The sequence below is a fragment of the Miscanthus floridulus genome, chromosome 12 (assembly GCF_019320115.1).
Source record: "Miscanthus floridulus cultivar M001 chromosome 12, ASM1932011v1, whole genome shotgun sequence".
NCBI classification, from domain to species: Eukaryota; Viridiplantae; Streptophyta; class Magnoliopsida; order Poales; family Poaceae; genus Miscanthus; species Miscanthus floridulus.
The window spans coordinates 43,002,744-43,024,809 of NC_089591.1; the positions used below are offsets into that span (position 1 = coordinate 43,002,744).

Consider the following 22,066-nt stretch of genomic DNA (forward strand, 5'->3'; position numbering starts at 1 on the left):
AATAAGGGTCCATCGGTAGATGTTAATATGGTATTCATGTTGCCGATGGAGTTTTTGGCACTATCTGATAATGAGGAAGAAGTTGTTCTCTCTGATCAAATAGCTCAGTTGACACTAGATCCAATGATGGCTGTTTTTGAGAAACCTACCAATGACGAGAGACAACATCTTAAAGCTTTATTTGTGAAAGGCAGAGTTGATGGGCAGCCTGTATCTAAGATACTCATTGACGGAGGGGCTACAATTAATATTATGCCTTATGTGATGTATCGGAAACTTGGCAAGGGAGATCAAGACTTGACCAAAACCGATATGATGCTAAAGGATTTTGAAGGCAATGTGTCACCGGCTAAAGGGGCAGTATGCGTTGAATTGACCATTGGCAGCAAAACCTTGCCGACGACGTTCTTTGTTATTAATAGCAAGGGTGCATATAATCTGCTTCTTGGGAGGGATTGGATTCATGCTAATTGTTGTGTTCCCTCTACAATGCATCAATGCCTCGTACAGTGGATTGGGGATAAGATTGAGGTTGTTCCTGGTGATTCCTCTTATATCATCGCATCGGCAGAATCAGATACTTATGAGCGAACGAGATGCATATCAGGAGAAGTTTGGGAAAGAGAGTTCCTTAGAGTTGCTGACTATGAAATTCCACCGATCCAAGCAGTCGGTTCTGAAGAAGAATTTTAATGGATAGGTTTGCCGATGATGGAAAATTAGGTCAAGGGTTCACATCGGTGGATGATTTAGTAGAAGTAGATATTGGTGATGGCGATAGGCCAAGACCTACTTTTGTTAGTGCTAAGTTAGATTCCAAGTGTAAGCAGCAAATGACTGATTTGTTAAAAGAGTATAAAGATTGTTTTGCTTGGGATTATACTGAGATGCCTGGATTAAACCGATCGATAGTTGAACATCGGTTACCTATCAAATCTGGATTTTGGCCACATCAGCAGCCAGCACGCCGATGCAATCCTAATATACTTCCTGACATTAAGGCCAAAATAACTAAATTAATTGAGGCAAAGTTTATTCGACAGTGTCGATATGCAGAGTGGATCTCTAATGTGGTTCCTGTTTATAAGAAAAATGGAAAACTTCGTGTTTGTATTGATTTCAGGAATCTCAACAAAGCCACACCGATGGATGGCTATCCAATGCCGATTGCTGATTTGTTGATTGATGCTGCAGCCGGACATCAAATTATCAGCTTCATGGATGGTAATGCAGGTTACAATCAAATATTCATGGCTGAAGAAGATATTCCCAAGACTGCTTTTAGATGTCCAGGTCATGTAGGGCTGTTTGAGTGGATAGTCATGACGTTTGGTTTGAAAAATGTCGGTGCTACTTATCAAAGGGCTATGAACTTTATTTTTCATGAATACATCGGCACATTAGTGGAGATCTACATTGATGACATAGTGATTAAGTCTGGAGATATCACAAAACATCTAGCCGATCTACGAAAGATATTAGAGTGCACAAGCATGGGTTGAAGATGAATCCTAATAAATGTGCATTTGGTGTATCGGCAGGACAATTCTTGGGTTTTATGGTGCATCAGCGGGGCATCGAAATCAGTAGGAGGTCTATTGATGCAATTAACAAGGTGATTGCTCCTGCTAATAAAACTAAATTACAATCTTTGATTGGTAAGATTAATTTTATCAGAAGATTCATATCTAATCTGTCGGGTAAGATCAAGGCTTTCAGTCCATTACTTAAATTGAAAACCGATCAGGAATTTGTATGGGGAGCTGAGCCGCAGTTAGCCCTGGATGAAATTAAGAAATATTTAACAAATCCTCCGGTGCTAGTTCCACCTCAACACAGGAAACCTTTCAGGTTGTATTTGTCAACTGATGATACCGTTATCGGTTCAGCTCTTATTCAAGAATTTGAAGGGAAAGAACGTGTTATTTATTATTTGAGCAGAAGATTAGTGGATGCTGAAACAAGGTATTCGGCCATCGAAAAATTATGTCTGTGCTTATACTTTTCTTGTGTCAAATTAAGATATTATTTGTTATCTGCCGAATGTACGGTCATATGCAAAGACGACGTAGTCAAGTATATGCTGTCGATGCTGATATTAAGTGGTAGAATCGGCAAGTGGATTTTAGCATTATCAAAATTTGAACTACGTTACGAATCAACTAAGGCAGTTAAAGGGCAGGTTATGGCTGATTTTGTCACTCAGCATTGTAATGCAGTGGACTCTCTAGAGATTGCTCCTTGGACACTTTTCTTCGATGGGTCCACATGTGGTGAAGGAGCAGGTACTGGCATTGTGTTGATTTCACCTCAAGGAAGGAAGTATGAGTTTTGATCGCCGATTATTGCTACATCGACAAACAATCAGGCTGAATACCAAGCCTTGATAAAAGGGTTAGAATTGCTGAAGGAAATACGTGCCGATGTTGTTGAAATCTTTGGTGATTCTATGCTAGTTATAAATCAATTGGCTGGGATTTATGAATGCCGAAGTGAAGTTTTAATTTCGTATTATGAAAGATGTTTGCAATTGTTGAAAGGGTTTAGAGATTTTCGTCTTGAACACATTCCTCGATTGCATAATGAGGAGGCTAATCGACTAGCTCAGCATGCCTCAGGGTATCAGCCTATTCAGGAAGTGCTAACATCGGCAGTCGATACCGATGACTGGAGAAAGGAGATTGTCGATTATTTAAAGGATCCATGTAAAAAGGTTGAAAGGCGTATAAGGTTCCAAGCTACCAAGTATGTGCTCCTCGATGACGAATTATATTATCAAACTATAGATGGAGTTTTACTCAGATGTGTTAGCAGTGATGAATCGAAAAGTTTGATGGGTGAAATTCATGAAGGAGTGTGTGGAGCGCATCAATCGGCTTTCAAGATGAAGTGGATGATCAGAAGGAATGGATACTATTGGCCGACTATTCTTGAAGATTGTTTTAAATATTTTAAAGGATGTCAGGGGTATCAAAAGTTTGGTAATATTCAAAGAGCGCCTGCGTTGGCTATGAACCCTATAATTAAACCTTGGCCGTTTCGGGGATGGGCTATTGATCTCATTGGTCAGATTTATCTACCATCAAGCAAAGGACATAAATTTATTCTGGTTGCTACCGATTATTTCACAAAATGGGTTGAGGCAATTCCTTTAAAAAAGGTGACATCGGCTAACATGATCAATTTTGTGAAAGAGCATATTATTTACCGATTTGGTATTCCTCAAACTATCACTACCGATCAGGGTACTATGTTTATATCGGGAGAATTTGATGAGTTTGCTGTGGGTATGGGAATTAAAGTTTTAAATTCTTCTCCATATTATGCTCAAGCTAATGGTCAGGCTGAGGCTTCTAACAAAGGGATCATCAAACTCATTAAGCGAAAAATTGAAGAAAATCCTAGGGGGTGGCATACAGTATTAAATGAAGCTTTGTGGTCATATCGGATGTCATGTCATGGTGCAACCAAAGTAACGCCTTATCAGTTAGTATATGGATATGACGCAGTATTGCCTTGGGAAATTAAAATTGGTTCTAGACAAATACGTTCTCAAAATCAGCTGACAGCCGATGATTATGATACTCTTATGAAGGATGAGTTGGAAGATGTGGCGGGTCATCGGTTAAGGGCTTTAGTTAGCATTGAAGAAAATAAGAAAATAGTAGCTAGATGGTATGACAAGAAAGTAAAGGTAAAAGAGTTTGCCGATGGAGATCTGGTCTGGAAATTGATTTTACCAATTGGGACTAAAAGTTCAAAGTTTGGAAAGTGGTCTCCTAATTGGGAAGGTCCATATCGGATAAATCAGTCTGTTCCTGGTAACGCATATATTCTAGAAACCCTCGAAGGGGTCGTGTTTCCCAGAGCGTTAAATGGAAAATATTTAAAGAAATATTACCCTAGTATCTGGATGGATGCATAAAAGTATAAGTGCCGATAACAGTCCTATCGGCTAGAATTATACAAGGATGTTAATGTCTCGTAAAATGCCGATGCAATAGACAAGATTTACAAATTTAACAAGGATTGGATAGCTAATATCGCACGCAGGCGAATTTGGTCGGCTTCCTTCATTTCTTTGATGTCTTCATCGGCAGCACCTTCCACAGGCTTGAGTTTTTTCTTCATGGCCAAGGCTTTGCGAGCCTAGGTGTCTCTTTCTTGCTGAAGGGCCTTGATGGCATTGGGTAGCTGGCTTTCTTCTTGTTGAGCATGAGTTAAGGCTGCCTCGACTTCTTTCAATTCAGCCAATAGAGCCATCTTCTTTGCCAATAAATCTAAGATTTTCTGCTTAAGTTCAGCGCCCAAAGTCTGCAAGTTACCGATGCCCTTGTGCTTCTCATCGGCAATTTGTTTCAGTTGTAGCATCTCCTCTTTGAGTTGTGCCTGAGCTACTCTATCGGCAATACGTTGAGCAGCTCGTTGATATTGCAGTTGGCGGCTTTCTAAATGGGCTGCTGGGAAGAGTACTTCTTCAACGTCGGCAGGGACCTGGCCACGGATTGTTTTGAAAATTGCCTTTGCAGGGTCCGAGTCACCTACCAGTTGGGCGGTATCCTGCTGTAACAAGCTCAGGAGAGCTTCCAACTTGGACTTAGTTTCTGTCGATATTGTTCCTAGTGCAAGGGAAGAACTTGTTTCCTCTCCATCATCGTCAGAGACGTCAATGGCAAAGGAGAATAGGCTGTTTGGGGAGTCTTGTTCCTGAGAAAAAGAAAAGGAGGTTAGTTAAGGATAAGTATGGGTATTGTAAATCAGCTAGGTTAATCGGTTTACCTATTTCAAGGCAATTTCCTATGCTTGACTGGAGGAAGCAACCTGGAGTATGCCGTGTGGGGGATCGGCTGAGCTTACCGATGGGATATCCTCTGCAACCTCATCGGTGGTTGGCTCTTAGGGTATGATGACCGATGACATTGGGGTAGATGTGGGGGTCGGCGTGGACTTCTATCGTTTTGGCTGTGCCTCGACATCTGTCAAGGCTTTGCGCTTTGCTTGGGCATCGGCAACGGTTGGCTGGGGGGCATCGGCACTTGTTGGTTATGAAGCTTGGACATCTGGTACGCTTGCCGATGTACCCATTTGTTGCTGCAAAATAGGTGTAAGGTATGATATTTAACAGATGAAATGTGAAATCAAGGGGATACCTCTGAAGGTTTGTCAGAAGAAGTGGTGCTTGATATCGGAGGAATTGCCGATGACGATCCAGCAGCGGCTCTTACCCCCTGATGATTAATGTTAATACAGTTTGTGATCGGCATAAGTAGAAATAAACAAGGTTGTTACCTTGAATGCCTTGACCAAGGTTGTAGCAGCAGCCGATGGAGTGGCCCTAGATGTAGCCAATTTGGACTTGGAGGTGATGGTCTTGGTACGGATCTTCTGGTGAGTCAAAGCGGCTAAGGTGGGGGCGTTGTAGCCGATCGGTGATATCGGGGAAACAGGCCAAAGATCGAAGGGTTTCCCACTTTTGCTCATAGTTGGTGCTGGGTTGTTAACCTGTCACGAGAAAGGTAGTTACCGATATATGAAAGGAAAAAGCGGAAGGGAGCTAAAAGGAACTTACTGCGTCATCAGGAATGGCGTATTCAGGGTCGATCATGTGCCGATATGTGTGAGCCGATGTTGCAAACAGTTGTTCCCTCCACTCTCGCCACCATTGCTTATATGATTCGGTGATGAAAGATACTGGCGTCCAGACGGATATATCGACGTTTGTAGTATCGGCATCAGGGGAGAGTTGCACTACCCTGTTCCAATCTGTTCCGCAGGTGATTGTTTCTCTGGGTTTGATCACATTGACAAAATAAAGTTTGATTAGTAGTTGCCCAAAAGCCAATTGACGGGATACTGCCGATGGGTTGTAAAACTCATATGTGATATTAGTGTTTTTCCCGCTACCGAATGTGTTTACTGGAATTGCCCTAGGAGTAATGATAGCCATCATGAGCTCATTATCTTGATTCAGAGTGTCATCGGCAAAGTTGTAAAGAAGGGGGAATCTGTTTTCTTCGTCAATATAAGGCACCCAGGCCCTATGATCACGAGAGAGACCATTGTAGAAGCTTTGAAAGAATCTGCCGATCTGGTCTTCATTGGCTTCTGTTCTAGGGAGGACAATTATAGCTTCACCAAAATTGAGAGGTGAGCGTGTTGCCGATTCCTCATCCCCAAGCACATGGTCTTCAGCAATTTCTCGTGGGAATTGTTGGGCAAAGAAGTCCCATTGCAACCGTTTGTGCATATGGGTATTCAGCCACATGTTGATGAACCACCATGGGCCTCCTAAGTTGCCAATGGGTTCGCCAAGCAGAAGTTTCTGAGACACTTGATGAAGAAGATGATAAGTGGAGCTCAGAAGGTATCGGTCGAGAGGGAATCTTACACCATTGGCCAGGAGTTCAGCAGCGGGGAGGAAAGCGTTGGTTGGTCCTACTGATCGACCACAGAAGATAAATTTTTCTAACCACATATTCAAGAATGTGGCATGTTCCCTCTGATTAACTGTTCTAGTCTTCTGGCATTCTTGGATGTATCCTGTCCAACCGCCGATGTTGCGGGTATTCACCCTATGTTCAGATTTTCTGCCATAGATAGAGCCTTCATCGGCAGTTGAAATATTCAAACCAGTGAGCATGTATACATTGGCAAGTGTGGGAGTAGCTGGGCCATGTCCAAACATAAAAGTATGTGTTGTGTCTGACCAGAAGTAAGCAGATGCAATCATCATTGATTCATTCTTCTGCATATCGGCAATAGATAGCCTAATGCATTGGTCTAGCTTCCGTTCTGCCCAGTATACTTGCATCGATCTATTAACCCTCAAGTACCAATCTTTCCACCCTTTGGTGGTTTTGGGCCAAGATCGGAATGTGTCTTTCCATAAATTCAGAGAGAAATTTTGGGCTCTAAAGGGGATTATGTTAACCTCTGCATTAATCGGATCAGTTGGATCTGGGTTGCCCATTGGTCCTAGGCATTGGACATGCGGCTGATCAGTTGGAATAACTAATTTGTTGCGTAGTTCCTAAGTTTAAAGGATCCGGAGAACAAAAGAAAAGAAAAATCACCAACTGTATGAACTTGCAAAAACTAGGGGAATCAAGGTAAAAGGTAATGGAAGTGGAACAAACTGCAGGGGCGTCGAAATTGATTGTCATTATCTTGAGGAAGATGGGAGCACGAGCCAGAGACTTGAGGTTAACGCTGGAGAAGAATTCTTGTTGGTTGAGGTCGCGTAGTTGTTCGTCGGAGTCGCCGCCGGAAAGAGAAGATGTCAAAGATTGGAGTCTGAGGGTAGAAGACAAGCGTTCTGGAGGAATCTATTTATAAGCCATTTAGAGTAGGGGTATTTTGGACTTATCTCTATACCGCGCGCATGTAGGTCGAGGTGGTTCGGATGGATATGGTAACTGTTCGCATGATAATCAGGGGATTGTACAGGATCTTGCCGATGGATTATTGTTTTGGTATCTTAACCACAATCAAGGCAAGAGTGGTTGGTGATTGTGCGATATTTACTGAGGTGCGTGAATCAGGATTAGATTTGATTAGATTTGATAACAGATCAAGTTTTGGCTTGGAGGATGAGTTACGGTAATCGGGCGAAGGCAAACATTATCTGGAGTAAATTTCGGAGCATTAATGGTTTTATACTCTGAAATTGGGGGGCATGTGTTGACACCGTTTTTTGCACGTGTCAAAATAATCGGAGTGGACTAATCGGCAGGAAGAAAGTTACTGTATACGCTGACAGCCGATGAAAGTCAGCTTGTAAAGATGGTTGCCGATGACTGGTGGTGGTCGATGGAAAGGTTGATTTAGATTCGGGCGTTGCCGATGAGGTTGGAGGTGTTATTGTCGATACCGATGAGGGAAGGCTTGAAGACTACTGCCGATGAAACAGGAAGTATGCCGATGGAAAGAAGGTCGGTGAGATTTCCATCATAATTGAGGCGGACAGGGAAATAGATAGGAGTTGATTTCCTTTTCTGTATTTATTAGAACATGATTCATGTAAGAGTCACGTATTTCCTTAGGTATGGATTTGGTGTCCTAGTTATGTTTGGTTATGTCTCTTTAGATCAGGGTATAAATATAGATTGAAGGGCAATGTAAAAAATATATCAATCAATATCAAAACTAATTTTTACTCCTATTTGCATCTACTTACTTTTCGGCGACTTCGTCAACTTGCATATTTTTCTTTTTACGAGTTCTCATTGATTCGGCGAGTTGCATCGCAGTGCAACCTTCGGCGATTCTTGAGTTCCACGTGAGTACCTCTTGGCCGTGACTTCCGGGCATATCGCTGTTGTTAGGACCAAAGTGCTCGTATCTTCATCCTTGTCGATTAACAGGTCAAATCGACTGGCACGCTTTGGATATCGATTCGGGTATTAGCCCTTTGTGTTTGCAAATCCACTTTTGCATCAACACCACCAGCCAGTCACCCAAAATACCCCCTCTCTAGAAAATAGTGGTGGTGGCACCGAACATAGGGTGGTGGTGCCCTGTCCGGTGACCAACCTCACTCGGCTGCTCTCAGGAATAAATGGGCGGTGCCCACGGCTGTGTCACTAGACACAACCTGGCGATGGACCACCATCCCAGGGGTGGTGCACACCTCCACTGGTGGTGCTAGCCCTAGCACTAGCTCCTCTCGGCCTCCTCCAGCCAGTCACCGCCATAGGAGTGGTGGTGCACTAGATAGGGGGTGGCGGTGCCCCTAGGGCACCACTCCAAGCCTAGTTTCGCCTCCTTTCTTCACCTTTTGACTTCTCCTTTGCAAGTGTGCTAACACTAGCAAGTGTTCACCAACTTGTGCATGTGTGTTAGATTTTCACAAACATTTTTCCAAAGGATTAGCACTCTTTTCTCAACGCCACTCGATCCTAACACCTATGCAAAGTTAGATCGCTCAAGTGGCACTAGATGAGTGATATACAAACAAATTAGCTCCTCTTAATAGTATGACCATCTATCCTAAATCCGGTCATGCACTTCTCTACACAACCTTTGACCGGTGAAATGAAATGCCCATATCTTTGCCTTGCGCATTCCATTCCATCTCCTTCGATGTCGATGCAACACATGCACCAACCAATCACCAAATGATATGACCCACCTCATATCATCATGTGACCTTGTTGGTTCATCAATCTTGACCTCACTTGCTTTTCACCGTTGCCTTCGTCCATCGCTCCAAAGCCTCCAACTTGCCCTTCACACTTGCAACCGGTCCATCAAGCCAAGTCTTGTCTTGATCTTCTCCACCTTAGTCATATGACTCAATGTCATGTCTCATATGCAATGAGATCCTTCATCACATGTGTGAGCCTTGCAACAAATCCAAGACATCTTCACCATCATTGCATGAGTTGCTCACACAAGTGTACCTATGGACTAATCACATGTGTATCTGATATTTAAACACATTAGTCCACCTAGGTTATCACTCAATTACCAAAACCAAACTAGGGACCTTTCAATCTCCTCCTTTTTGGTAATTGATGACAACTCTACAAAGATATGAAAATTAAGCACTTTTGGATTCATGTTGCTTGCCCAAGCAATTTTACCATGTGTAATTGATTTTGGATAAGTACAACAAACCCGAAATGGTAGTTTAGCTCCCCCTACATATGTGTTGGTGTGTTTGATTTAAAGCTTGCACATATGTATTGATTGGAATTGTGGGGGAGTAATTACTACCAAATGATGCTAAGGTATATAGAATAAACCTTTGAAGCGTGATACCAATCGGAGTTGTGCTTTTAACACAACCCTTAGCACCATGTGTAGCTAGACAACAAAAATACTAGAAACCCTATGAGATCAACATTATAAGCAAGGTTCTAATACCACATGTAGAAATACAAGTCTAGCTACCATCCTATGCATGCTAGTTATCAAATCATCACTAGCATACACCACACAAGCATACATTTCAAATTTAAAGACCTATGCAAATACAAGCAAGCACAAGAATATGCACATCTCAAATGCAATCAATCAAAGTTCAAGAGCTTGCTCCCCCTACTTGTGTGCTTTTCTTGTCCAAGAATTTTGATCCTTCTCCATTCTTCAATATTGCTCCCTCTTTGTTCATTGTCCATGTCCAAATCCCCAATTGTAATATTTTTGTCTCAACCTCTCCCCCTTTATCATCAATTTCCATAAAAGGTATGTATCTCTTGATACAAAAGGTTGCTCTAGGCATAGATGGTTGACAGTTGAATCCTGCATTTTTATGGACACCACTTATATAGCTCTTTAGACACCATGTGTAGGATCTTGTGACCTTGATACCAATTGTACTGGGACTCATCCCCCTATGTCCAAACATGGGTCATAACACTTGATAATCTTGAACTTGTCTACCACTTGTTGATGAGGGATGCATTCTTCACTTGATAATCACTTAAGGTTGAGGATCACTTGTAGAACCACCATCTTGTATGATTGATACCATGTGTAGAGATGTGATACCACATGTATGATTGATTTGTTAATAAAAACCATTTCTTGAACATTTGCTATCTTCGTGAGTACTACTTATAGGATATCACTTGTAAGTTGATCTAGACACCACTTATGAATTCTTGATAAAATGCTAGAGTCTAGATACCACTTGAAACAAACAAACTAGATATCCATTTGCATTGTTGTCTTGTGCTTGTACTCTTATTGCTTATCATGAGCTTCTAAGTTGACTTGAACTAAATTGATTTGTCTAAGCTTCCAAGTCCGGTTTGAACCGATAACAAGCTTCTTCACACCTCTTACAAGGGTTATCTTGCCAATATTGTACATGTCACTTGTTAGCAATCCAAATTAAATCAAGTACTTGGGTTCACTAGCTCATGAACAAATTCATATACTAACCACTAGATCAATTAATCATTCAAGCAATAGTGATAGGCTATGAATTTCAAAGACTGTCATGCATGATCCTAATAAGCATGTACTATATGCACTAACCGTATACTAGTAAGGGATGAAATGATCATGCACATTACAATAATACCTTTGCTATATTGGAGTAGAGGATAGTCACGTAGATTCTAATTCATTACTCCAATAGCAATGTGAAGTCCAATTATAAGCTTGGTGAAGACCAATCATCATAGATAGAGTCCATTCTTCACCCATATAAATTGAGAATCACTAATATGATCAAGTGCACTATCATGATGTGATTGACTTGCTTTATTCTTTGATCAATGCTTGCATGAGAGACCTATTTGGAATACCACTTGAATTGCCATGACTAGCTCTCTTTTAGGTGTTGCTTGCTTTTCTTGATCAACCCTTTTGATTGCTTCAACTAAGCATTTCAAATGTCCCTCGGATTACCACTTCCATGTTAACCTTCTAAGCACCACACTTGGTTTACCTACATATAGGCGGTAAGCCCCTACACTAGGGAGAAGTGACCTCTCTCCAAGAACTATTCTTGATACTCACTTGAAATGAATTTGTTGATCGATCCAAGTGATGGACTTATCTTGATGAATAATCTTGAATCCTTCTTTAAGTCTTTCTTTTCAACATGTTTAAGTCCTTTTCTTTCTACCAAATAATTTTCAACAAGCACGTACTAGAACTTAAACTTCATCTTCATCTTGAACTTGGTCTTGATCTTCAATTGAGTACCCATTGTGTGCCAAGTACACTCCATAATCAAATGACCTTGTACTCTTTTCTTGTCATGCTTCTAGATTATTTCAAAACCAAACTTAGGTACCTCAAACACTTATAAACATGATTCCAACTTGAGGACCTTTCAATCAAAGTGACTCTTGATCAATCCAATAGATGTCACTTTTTTGACAGATTCTATACTCTTCAAGAAAAATCTATATCTCCCAATGTATAGATCCAAATACCACAAAATTTGGTGGAGATGTGGTTCAGTAAGTCATCTAGCATCTGTAAAAATTTGGGCTTCATTTGACTTCTAGATTGCTATCAGATTTCAATTCTTCCACCACTGCTACATGCTAAAAACTGATTCACTATAGCTGACAAGATCTACTCCAAAACCAAAGCATCTCTTATACAATTCTCATGAAATTTGTACAGCATATTATACCATAAGTCTAGAGCATGCATACCAAATTTCAAGCCAATCCAAATAGATTTGATCACTTAAACTTGATCTCATCTAGCTCAAATTTTCAATTGAAGACAGATTTTAATCACTTGAGCTATACTTTATCAAATGTGAATCAAACTTGAAACTAACTTATTTGAATACTTTCACAAGACATATGTCCATTCAATACACTTACTAAAAGTCATCTCATGAATTTATCCAACACAAATCACTCCAAACCTGATTACTGAGCATTTATCCATTCAAACATCTTATAGCAAGCAACATTGTATATTTATCCAATTCAATCAACTCATATGCACCCAAACGAAATGATCAATAAGAGATATACCTTAATTAGCTCATGATCATCCAATTGGCAAGATTCAATTCTCATGTTTGCAAGCCATCAAATAATCTAATAAATCAACCACAACTTGAACATGGCACTTGTATGTTATAGCATATTTGGACTTCACTAATTTTTGGCTTGGCATTGGGATAGGATTGCATTAAGCTTCAATACTTGACTCAACATATGATGATTAATATGAATTCCATTGAATCAAGCCTCCAATGCCAATGGTACCTACAAACAATCATCCACTTTTTAATGGTATCCAAACTAGTTTGGGTCATCTCAAGTTAGGTGCAACATACTTAGGTAATGCCTTAGTATGAGTAGCGGGATATTGTGCAATAGCAACCACAGAGATACCATTATCATCTTTTCTAAGCACATTAGTATCATCAATTGAAATGGGCTTAGAAGTCTCACCTAGGGGACATGAATATGCAATATGTCCCCTTTCCCGGCATAAATAGCAACTTCTGTTTGATTGACCCTTTTCATCCTTGCTCATTTGTTGTTTCTCATTGACTTGCCTCTCAAGAGTTGCTTGATTCTTTTTCTCAAGCTTGTTAGGACACTTTGAGGCAAAGTGTCTCATATCTCCACACTTGAAGCACTTGATGTGAGCATATATCTTCTTATCATCTTGAGTCTTGCTCATCATCTTGGCATCTTGGATAAACATTTGATGCCTTGCTCTTCCATCCCTTCTTGTTTTCTTCTTCTTCATCTTCAAGTCACCATCCTCTTCATGGTTGATCTTGATTTGCACTTGGGGTGTCTTTTCTTGCTCAACTTGTGGCTTTGGTTGAGGCTCTTTTTGTTGCTTCACCACTTGCTTGGTTGGACACATAGAGGTGAGATGACCCCATGTGCGGCACTTGAAGCATTTGACATGCTTGAACCTCTCTTCTTCCTTCTTCAACTTGAGCTTCTCAATGTTTGGGCAACCATTTGCAAGGTGTCCCGCTTCATGACACTGGTAGCACATGGAGTGAGACAACTTTAATTGTAGTAGCTTCTTCATTTTCTTTGCCCTTTTTCTTTCACCTTTTGTCATCTTCTTTTTGAATCCAATGCCACTTATATCACCATAGCTTCTTTTGTTGTTCATCATATGCTCAAAGGTGATTTTGGTGTTGTAGCACCTTTCTAGCTTGTTGCTCAAATTCTTCACTTTCTTTTTGAGCTCATTGTTCTCCTTCAAAAGGTTAGTCTCACAAGACATAGAAGAAGAACAAGCATCTATATGTGAAGAACATGGTATATCTAATAAATCATCACAAGAGGTGGATACATGCTTCTTGCCTACATTACATGGGTTAGCAACATTATGTGATTGATCATTTGACCCAAGTGATGAGCTCTCACTAGTTTTAGTATTTTCATTAGAAAGTTCCTTAGTGAGAAAAGCATGATCTTATACCAAGTTATCATGAGCAACACTAAGTTCCTCATGAGCCAATTTTAGCTCCTCGTGTGAACAAATAGTAACATAAAGTAGATGCTTTTATTGTTCACATGTGTTCTTTAGAAATGAATTTTTATTTTCCAATTTACTTGTTTTTGCCATCTCATTTCTTAAAGCTTTAGTGAGTTTGCATACAAGCTCAAACTTTGGATCATCACAATCAACAATCACACCACCAGTAGATACCTTTGTGTCACCATGTGGCATGAAGCAATATGGTGATGTTGGAGAGCTTGTAGAAGCATCACTCTCATATCCGGGGCATGAACCATCATCTTCACCATCAAGTGTGCATGGAGTATCATCATCGGTTACATCACTTGTGGCATCATTATCAACCTTGTCAAGTGATCTTGTGGCATGATCATCATCGTCATCACTTTACCATGAGGTGGAGCAATCTTCCACAATCACCGAATTGTGGCAATGCTCAACATCCTCATGTGCCTCCTCCTTGTGATCATCATCATCGGAGACCGCCCCATACTTCTTATTGAGATAAATCTAAATCTCATAGGCAGACTTCATATCCATGATCTCACCAAATATGTTATCTTTCATAGATTGATAGAAAATGTCAGTAGCTTGGCAATCAAGATATAGGCATTTCTTTTGCGCTTGAGTTGCATCCTTTCTATCAATCTCATAAGAAAAGCCCACATCTACGATCCACCACATTTGAGGAGAAATAAACTTAAAATTACAAGTCATCCAATTTCTCCAACGTGCAAAGTGCGTGCCATCAAATATGTGTGGACACTCAACATCTAGCCCGTAGTTCGCCATCCTCTCGAGTCGGTGAAGACCATAAATGAGAGACCTCGCTCTAATACCATGTGTAGGGTCGAGATGGCAGACTAGAGGGGAGGTGAATAGTCCTTTCTAAAATTAATCACGCTAGCTAACCAAAACAAATGCGAAATTAAAACTATTGGTCTAGCCAAGACTACACCCCTCTATCTAAGTTCTTAAGCACCTTATAAAAGATCCTAGTTAAGCAAAAAGGTGACGGGCTAGCAAGAACTCACCTAACCAATTCTAAGAGCAAGGTCACACAAACCTATGCCACTAGTACTTTGCACACCGAGGAGCTCCTATGCAACTAGTAAGCAAAAGCACAAAGCTCCTAAGCTTACTAGCAATGCTCAAAAGCAAGGCAACCAATGCCAAATTAGAGAGCATAAATTACTTAGCTACACAAACTAAGCAATGTGACTAATAAGGTTACACAAACCAATTTAGTCACGCAACGGGAGCTACTTCTATCTACACAAGCACAATGTATGTGAAAGTAAATACAAGCTTGTGTAACGAGGATGCAAACCAATGGGAAGACAAGGTTGACACGCTGATTTTCTCTCAAGATTCACTTGTTGCCACCAAGCTACATCCTCGTTGTGTCGACCGCTCACTTGGTCGTTCGGCGACTAAGAGGTGTTGCACGAACATCATCCACACGTTGGATACCACTCAACTAGAGTGAGGGTAGCTCAATGACACACTCGACTAGAGTTGCTCTTCGCGATCCCCACGGGGTGAGCACAATCCCCCTCATAATTCCTCCTCTAGAGCACCGCACAATCTTCTCGCATGCTTCAATAGAGTCACAAGTCACAAAGCTATTTAGGAGGTGCAACCTCCAAGAGTAACAAGCACCACCGGCTTCCAACTCAATCACCTTGTGCCACTCGATGCAACCTCACAATACAATCACACTAGAATTGCTCACTCACTCGATTGGATGATCACTATCAAGCATAAGTGAGTTAGAGGGCTCCCAACCACTCCCTAAGCATGGACACTCAGTCCCAAATAGAGTCGTTGGAGCAAAGATCCCTTTTCTATGAGGGCACCGGGCACGGCGGTGGTGGCACCGCTCTAGGGGTGGCGGTGCCCCTTTAACAGTCACATAACGGCTAGGTTGACTGGTCATGGTCACCGGACAAGGGTGACGGTGACCACCAGCCAGTCACCCAAAATACCCCCTCTTTGGAAAATAGTGGCGGTGCCCTATTCGATGACCAACCCCACTCGGCTACTCTCGGGAATAAATGGGCGGTGCCCATGGCGGTGGCATCGGACACACCCTGGCGGTGCACCATCATCCTAGGGGTGGTGCACACTGCCACTGGTGGTGCCAGCTCTAGCACTAGCTCCTCTCAGCCCCCTCCAACCAGTCACCACCACAGGGGTGGTGGTGCACCGGATAGGGGGTGGTGGTGCCCCTAGGGCACCACTCCAAGCCCGGTTTCACCTCCTTTCTTCACCTTTCAACTTCCCCTTTGCAAGTGTGCTAACACCACCAAGTGTTCACCAACTTGTGCACATGTGTTAGCTTTTCACAAATATTTTTCCAAAGGATTAGCACTCTTTTCTCAACGCCACTCGATCCTAACATGTATGCAAAGTTAGATCGCTCAAGTGGCACTAGATGACCGATATACAAATAAGTTTGCTCCTCTTAATAGTACGACCATCTATCCTAAACATGGCCATGCACTTCTCTACACAACCTTTGATTGGTGAAATGAAATGCCCTAAGTTATATCTTTGTCGTGCGCATTCCATTCTATCTCCTTCTATGTTGATGCAACACATGCACCAACCAATCACCAAATGATATGATCCACCTCATATCATCACGTGACTTTGTTGGTTCATCAATCTTGACCTCACTTACTTTTCACCGTTGCCTTCATCCATTAGCGCCAAGTCTTGTTCATGCTTCACCGCCAAGCGGTCCATCGCTCCAAAGCCTCCAACTTGCCCTTCATGCTTACAACCGGTCCATCAAGACAAGTCTTATCTTGATCTTCTCCATCTTAGTCACATAACTCAATGTCATGTCTCATATGCAATGAGATCCTTCATCACATGTGTGAGCCTTGCAACAAATCCAAGCCATCTTCACCGTCATGGCATGAGTTGCTCACACAAGTGTACCTATGGACTAATCAGCTGTGTATCTGACATTTAAACACATTAGTCCACCTAGATCGTCACCCAATTACCAAAACCAAACTAGGGACCTTTCATCCATTCTCCATCTCCACCGCATCCGAGCACTGGCGGCCGCCTTCCTTCCTCTCCACCGCACTCACCGACTACCACGTAGGAGAGTTGGGCCTCGCTTGTCGGGCCTAGGCCAGGTGCAGGCGCAGGCGTAACTCGTCGCTGCCAGGTCGTGCCACCATCCTCGGCCATTGGCTGGCCGTAATCGGTCATTCCTCGCTCTGCACTGCATCATCCAGAAGAAGAAGGGTGAAAACACATGTTGCAAGTATATGTTTCAAGTTGTCGGTGTTTTGGACCAGGGGGTCCTCAACCAACTAGTGAATTTGAACTGCGTGTTCCCAATCCTGGATGGTGATGCAAAGAGACACAAGGCTTATACTGGTTCAGGCACTTGGTGCCCTACGTCCAGTTTGAGAGATCGATCTTGTATTCCTTGCACCAAAGTGCTTGTAGTAGGGGGTTACAAGCCAGGTGAGAGAGAGAGCTAGTCCTAGGTCTCGGCATGGAGTGGTGTGGGCTGCTTGAGACGTTGCTCTCAAGCGGCAAGGAAGTGCGTGTGTTACAGAATGTTGCCCTTTGTGAGAACCTGTCTCCCCCTAGAAATAGCCCAAGTCCTTTCCTTTTATAGTTTGAAGGGAGGACAAGGGCAGTACATGTGCTAACTACACGGTGTCGTGCGAACAGAGGCGGCGTGTCCGAGCCCTGTAGCCTGTTCCTGTGGTGGTGTAGTCATCGGAGTGGTCCGTCCTTGGAGCACTAGGGCGGCGTGCTGGTCACATCTGATCCTGTGCATCATGGGAGCTCCAGGGCTGCCTCGGAGCGGGTGCGGCGGTCAGCATGCGGGTTGCTATGGATTGACTATGCGCGAGGCCGAGGCTCGGTTAGTGCCGAGGCCGCACCACGGTGGGGGTCTCAGCAGACATGAATCCCAAGATAGCCGAGACCCTGGTGCAGAGTGCCGAGGCCCGGAGAGAGCGGTTGATCTGGTGTGCTGGTTCGGAGGCGATGATGACCCAGGCTAGGCTGCCCATGTCAGGTTGTTTTCAAGGCGGGGATCGTGGGGCACAGTGTAGTGCGGGCACTGATCGTGGGCACAGCATCAGAATACAGTGGTCGGTAATCCCCGTCGTGCCCTGTCTCAGCCGGTATGGTGCTGATGCGACCTCATGTCTCGTCGGCCACTCCGTGGTGTCGAGCCGTCGTCCGGCTGACATTGCGGGAGTGGTTGACGTATTAATGGGACATGACATGCTGTCGGGAAGACCGATCGAGGCAGGGGCGACGGGCTATGGGCAAGCTGGCCTTGAGCGATACGAAGAATAAGGCCTCGCGCGAGACAGAGATTGGGCTCCTTGCCGAGGCCTTCTGTGAGAGGCCCCGCACGAGGCAGAAATTGCGTTAGGACGTCGAGACCTCCTGTGAGAGGCCTGAGGTGATACGGAGAGCCGGGTGGGTTCGGACGGGGCTGGTGATGAACCCATGGCTTACCCTCTAACTTTGTCGTTGATGGGATTTAAGTGCCCCTTCTGGTGTATGCTCGGGGTACCCCATTTTATGGTACCCGACAGTAGCCCCCGAGCCTCAGGGGGAGTGAGTGCACTCTCCCTGAGGGTTTATCGAGACTTGGCTTGCAGTCGCTCCCATAGGGATTGTGTTTTTCTTCTTGAGCTTTCGGTGGGTGCGCGCGAGCGCACCCGCTGGGTGTAGCCCCCGAGCCTCAGGGGGAGTGAGTGCACTCTCCCTGAGGGTTTATCGAGACTTGGCTTGCAGTCGCTCCCATAGGGATTGTGTCTTGCTTCTTGAGGTTTTAGTGGGTGCGCGCAAGCGCACCCGCCTGGTGTAGCCCCCAAGGCCCTAGAGGAGTGGAGTTACTCCTCCAGGGGCTTTTTTCGTTTTCATGTTCGAGTGAGGGGTTTTTATCGTATTTGCCAAGCCCACAAGTGTGAGTTTGGGTCATGGGGGTCTAGGCAAGGTTGCAGGAAGAGCCCCCTAGCCTCCGCACAGAGCAAGAGGTCCGTCGGGGGTTCCCCTGGCTTTTTGTACGACCCTCACGCTTCCTTTTTCACTCAGAAGGAGGGGTGGAATGTACCAGGCTACCCTCGGTGGGCACGAGCGTCGGCACTTCCGGTGAGCTGTTATCGGGTAGGTCTGAGTGGAGGCCCGTGCCTCGTTTGCTAGGGGACAGCTAGCGGTCTAGAGACGCACTCCAAGAGTACCAGAGGGTTTCTCTAGTGGGTGCCGAGGCCATTCGCTGGGCCTCGGTGGCTCGGTGCCTCCCTACGGTGGGATCCCATTCGGAGACTTCCGTGCCGGTCTCGGACATGATTTGGGATGCCCCGAGCGACTGTTCGCTTGGGCCTCGGCCATTTGTAGGCTCGCCCAAAGTCGTCCTTGACTTTGTTGCCCTAGGGCGGCTGTCGAAACCTCAGGGGGCCTAGCCTTCAAACCCCTAGACCATAACGGGCTCGGTGCCCTTTGTCGTATTTGTAACGATACTTCTAGCGTGGGCTTAGGTTGCTTGTCTTTGTCTTGGGTGCAGGAGGAGCCCCCGAGCCTCTGCCCGGAGCGAGAGGGCGGTCAGGGGTCCCCTGGCTTTTTTGTTCGACTCTCACATATCCTTTTTGTTCGGACGGAGGGGTTGTTTGCCGAGCCCATTCGGGTGCGAGCCTGGGCTGCTGGGTCTCGGCAAAGTTGCAGGAAGAGCCCCCTAGCCTCTGCACAGAGCGAGAGGGCCATCGGGAGTTCCCTGGCTTTTTTGTACGCCCCTCACGCATGAGGGTTTGTTTGCCGAGGCCCCTTCAGGTGCGAGCCTAGGTCGCGGGGTCTCGGCAAGGTTGCAGGAAGAGCCCCCCTAGCCTCTTCATGGGGCAAGAGGTTCATTGGGGTTCCCCTGGCTTTTTTGTATGACCCTCGCGCTTCCTTTTCGCTTGGAAGGAGGGGTGGAATGTGCCAGGCTACCCTCGGTGGGCACGAGCGTTGGCACTTCCGGTGAGCTGTTATCGGGTAAGTCCGAGTGGAGGCCCATGCCCCGTTCGCTAGGGGATGGCTAGCGGTCCAGAGACGCACTCCAAAAGTACCAGAGGGTTTCTCTAGTGGGTGCCGAGGCCGTTCGCTGGGCCTCGGTGGCTCGGTGCCTCCCTACGGTGGGATCCCATTCGGAGACCTCCCTACCAGTCTCGGACACGACTTTAGGGTGTCCCAAGCGTTTCGCTTGCTTGGGCCTCAGCCCCGTATAGGCTCGCCCGCGGTCGTCCCTGACTCTGTTGTCCTAGGGCGGCTGTCGAAACCCCTAGGGGCCCAGCCTTCGAACCCCTAGACCATAACGGGCTCGGAGCCCGGTTCCTTCATCTAAAAGGAATAGGGTGGGGGGAATATCTTCCCTATCTGCTCAGCAACGGGTGGCGCGCCTTTTGAGGCGGTTTCCTGGGGAGGCGAAACGATGTCTACTGCCGTAGTGGCCGAGCGCGACATGGCGGATGGGACGTAACTGTTCCTGTAATTAATGAGAAAGAGGTAGGTGCGTGGGCGGTAAAATCGGATCGTGGTTAACCGTGCCGGATCGAGGGGGAACTTCCCTGATTTCATCACCCATCCATTTCACCTTCACCCTGCATAAATACTCAAAGAGTCTCGCCCCTCCTCACCTTACCTTGCCTGTGTTAGCTCTGCCTCCATCGAGCCGTCGCTAGAGCAGCGGGTGCTGGGAAGAAGGGAGAAGAGCGAGCCAGGGAGAAAGCGAGAAAGAGCGAGAGAGTGAGAGAGAGGGAAAAACTCACCGCTGCATCCAATTCCTCCACCGCACTCATGGTCGGCGACATCGTTGTCATCGAGGCAGACCCTTGGGATCCTTCTGACGTTACCATGGAGACGCTCGAGTCGCTCATCGATGGCGGACTTCTTCATCCGGTGACGGACCCCAACAGGCCGGAGTGGATCGCTTCATACGGCGAGCCAGAGCTGAGGCCTCACGACGGCTACGTCGTGAGCTTCGTCTCCTTTCATGAGCGCGGCCTCGGTGTCCCAGCAGATTGGTTCATGCGGGCGCTGCCGCACTACTACGGTGTGGAGCTCCACAACTTCAACCCCAACTCCATCGCACAGGCAGCCATCTTTGTTGCCATCTACGAGGGGTACTTGGGGATTGCTCCCCATTGGGAGTTGTGGCTCCATCTCTTCCGGGCGGGGCACACCACCAAGCCGACAGGCACGTCGGGCATGAGGAAAGCGACGAGGGCCGGCAGCTGCACTCTCCAAGTGCGCTAGGACCGCCAGCACCTCTACATCCTGGCCCAACTCGCGTCATCCAATCGCCGATGGTACATGAGCTGGTTCTACCTTCGCAACAACGACGAAGGACTTCCCTCCTACACTAGGCGGATTGTGGGGAGCTGCCAAGAGAGGTGGAAGTACGGCATCCCAAGGGACAACCAGCCCAAGCTGTAGCCGCTTCTGGAGGGGCTGGAGAGGCTATGGGGCCATGGCCTTACCGCGACTGTGGTCGTGGATGCCTTCCACCGCTGGAGGGTGCTGCCGCTGATGGCTCGGCGGCAGCGGCTGTTCGAGATGAGGCCGGGTGAGCCCATTGAGGGCATCCGGATGTCCTCCTCCGCCCTTTCCGATGAGGAAATTCTTCGTCGGGTGGGGGAGATGGTAGAGGCAAAGCTGAGGGGCGGCAACTTTACCCCCATCACGATGCGACCATCGCAGGGGTTCCTCTCGCTGGTAAGTCATGCACCCCTGTTGCCCCCGAGTCTCCCCTGTTTCTTCTTACTTCTTGTTCCCTTATGCGCATTCGCCATTCCTGTAGGGGATGAGGGACGTGCGCTCCTCTCCGCCGCCCGTTCCTGAGGACATGAGGCTGTGGGCGATCAACCGAGCGCATGCCAATGTGCAGAAAAAACGGAAAGACACCAAGGTGGTGAAGCGCACGAAGAAGATCCTCGTGCACGAGGAGCTGGACAAGCGCCGCCGTCAACAAAGGAAGCATGGTCTCCCGTTGGAGGAATCCCCATCGCCGTCGCTGTCGACGGAGGCCTCGGACGGGGATGATGAGGGCAAGGTGGGGCGAGGTCCCTTGGACCATCTCCCTGACGTAGTGGAGGTGGTGCCCAGGGCATTGGCAAGT

At 45.6% G+C, this 22,066-nt stretch overlaps 1 protein-coding gene across 1 annotated transcript; it reads right to left on the reverse strand.

The window, feature by feature from the left end:
* Positions 1–4,549: 4,549 nt before the first annotated feature.
* Positions 4,550–5,696, reverse strand: LOC136496368 (uncharacterized). The gene is made up of 5 exons (XM_066492027.1): positions 5,570–5,696; positions 5,290–5,502; positions 5,151–5,228; positions 4,780–5,091; positions 4,550–4,707 (listed from the first exon to the last, which is right to left on the reverse strand). The coding sequence occupies exons 1-4, from the start codon at positions 5,603–5,605 to the stop codon at positions 5,044–5,046; spliced, it is 375 nt and encodes a 124-aa protein (XP_066348124.1). The 5' UTR covers positions 5,606–5,696; the 3' UTR covers positions 4,550–4,707; positions 4,780–5,043.
* Between the last annotated feature and the right edge of the window lie 16,370 nt (positions 5,697–22,066).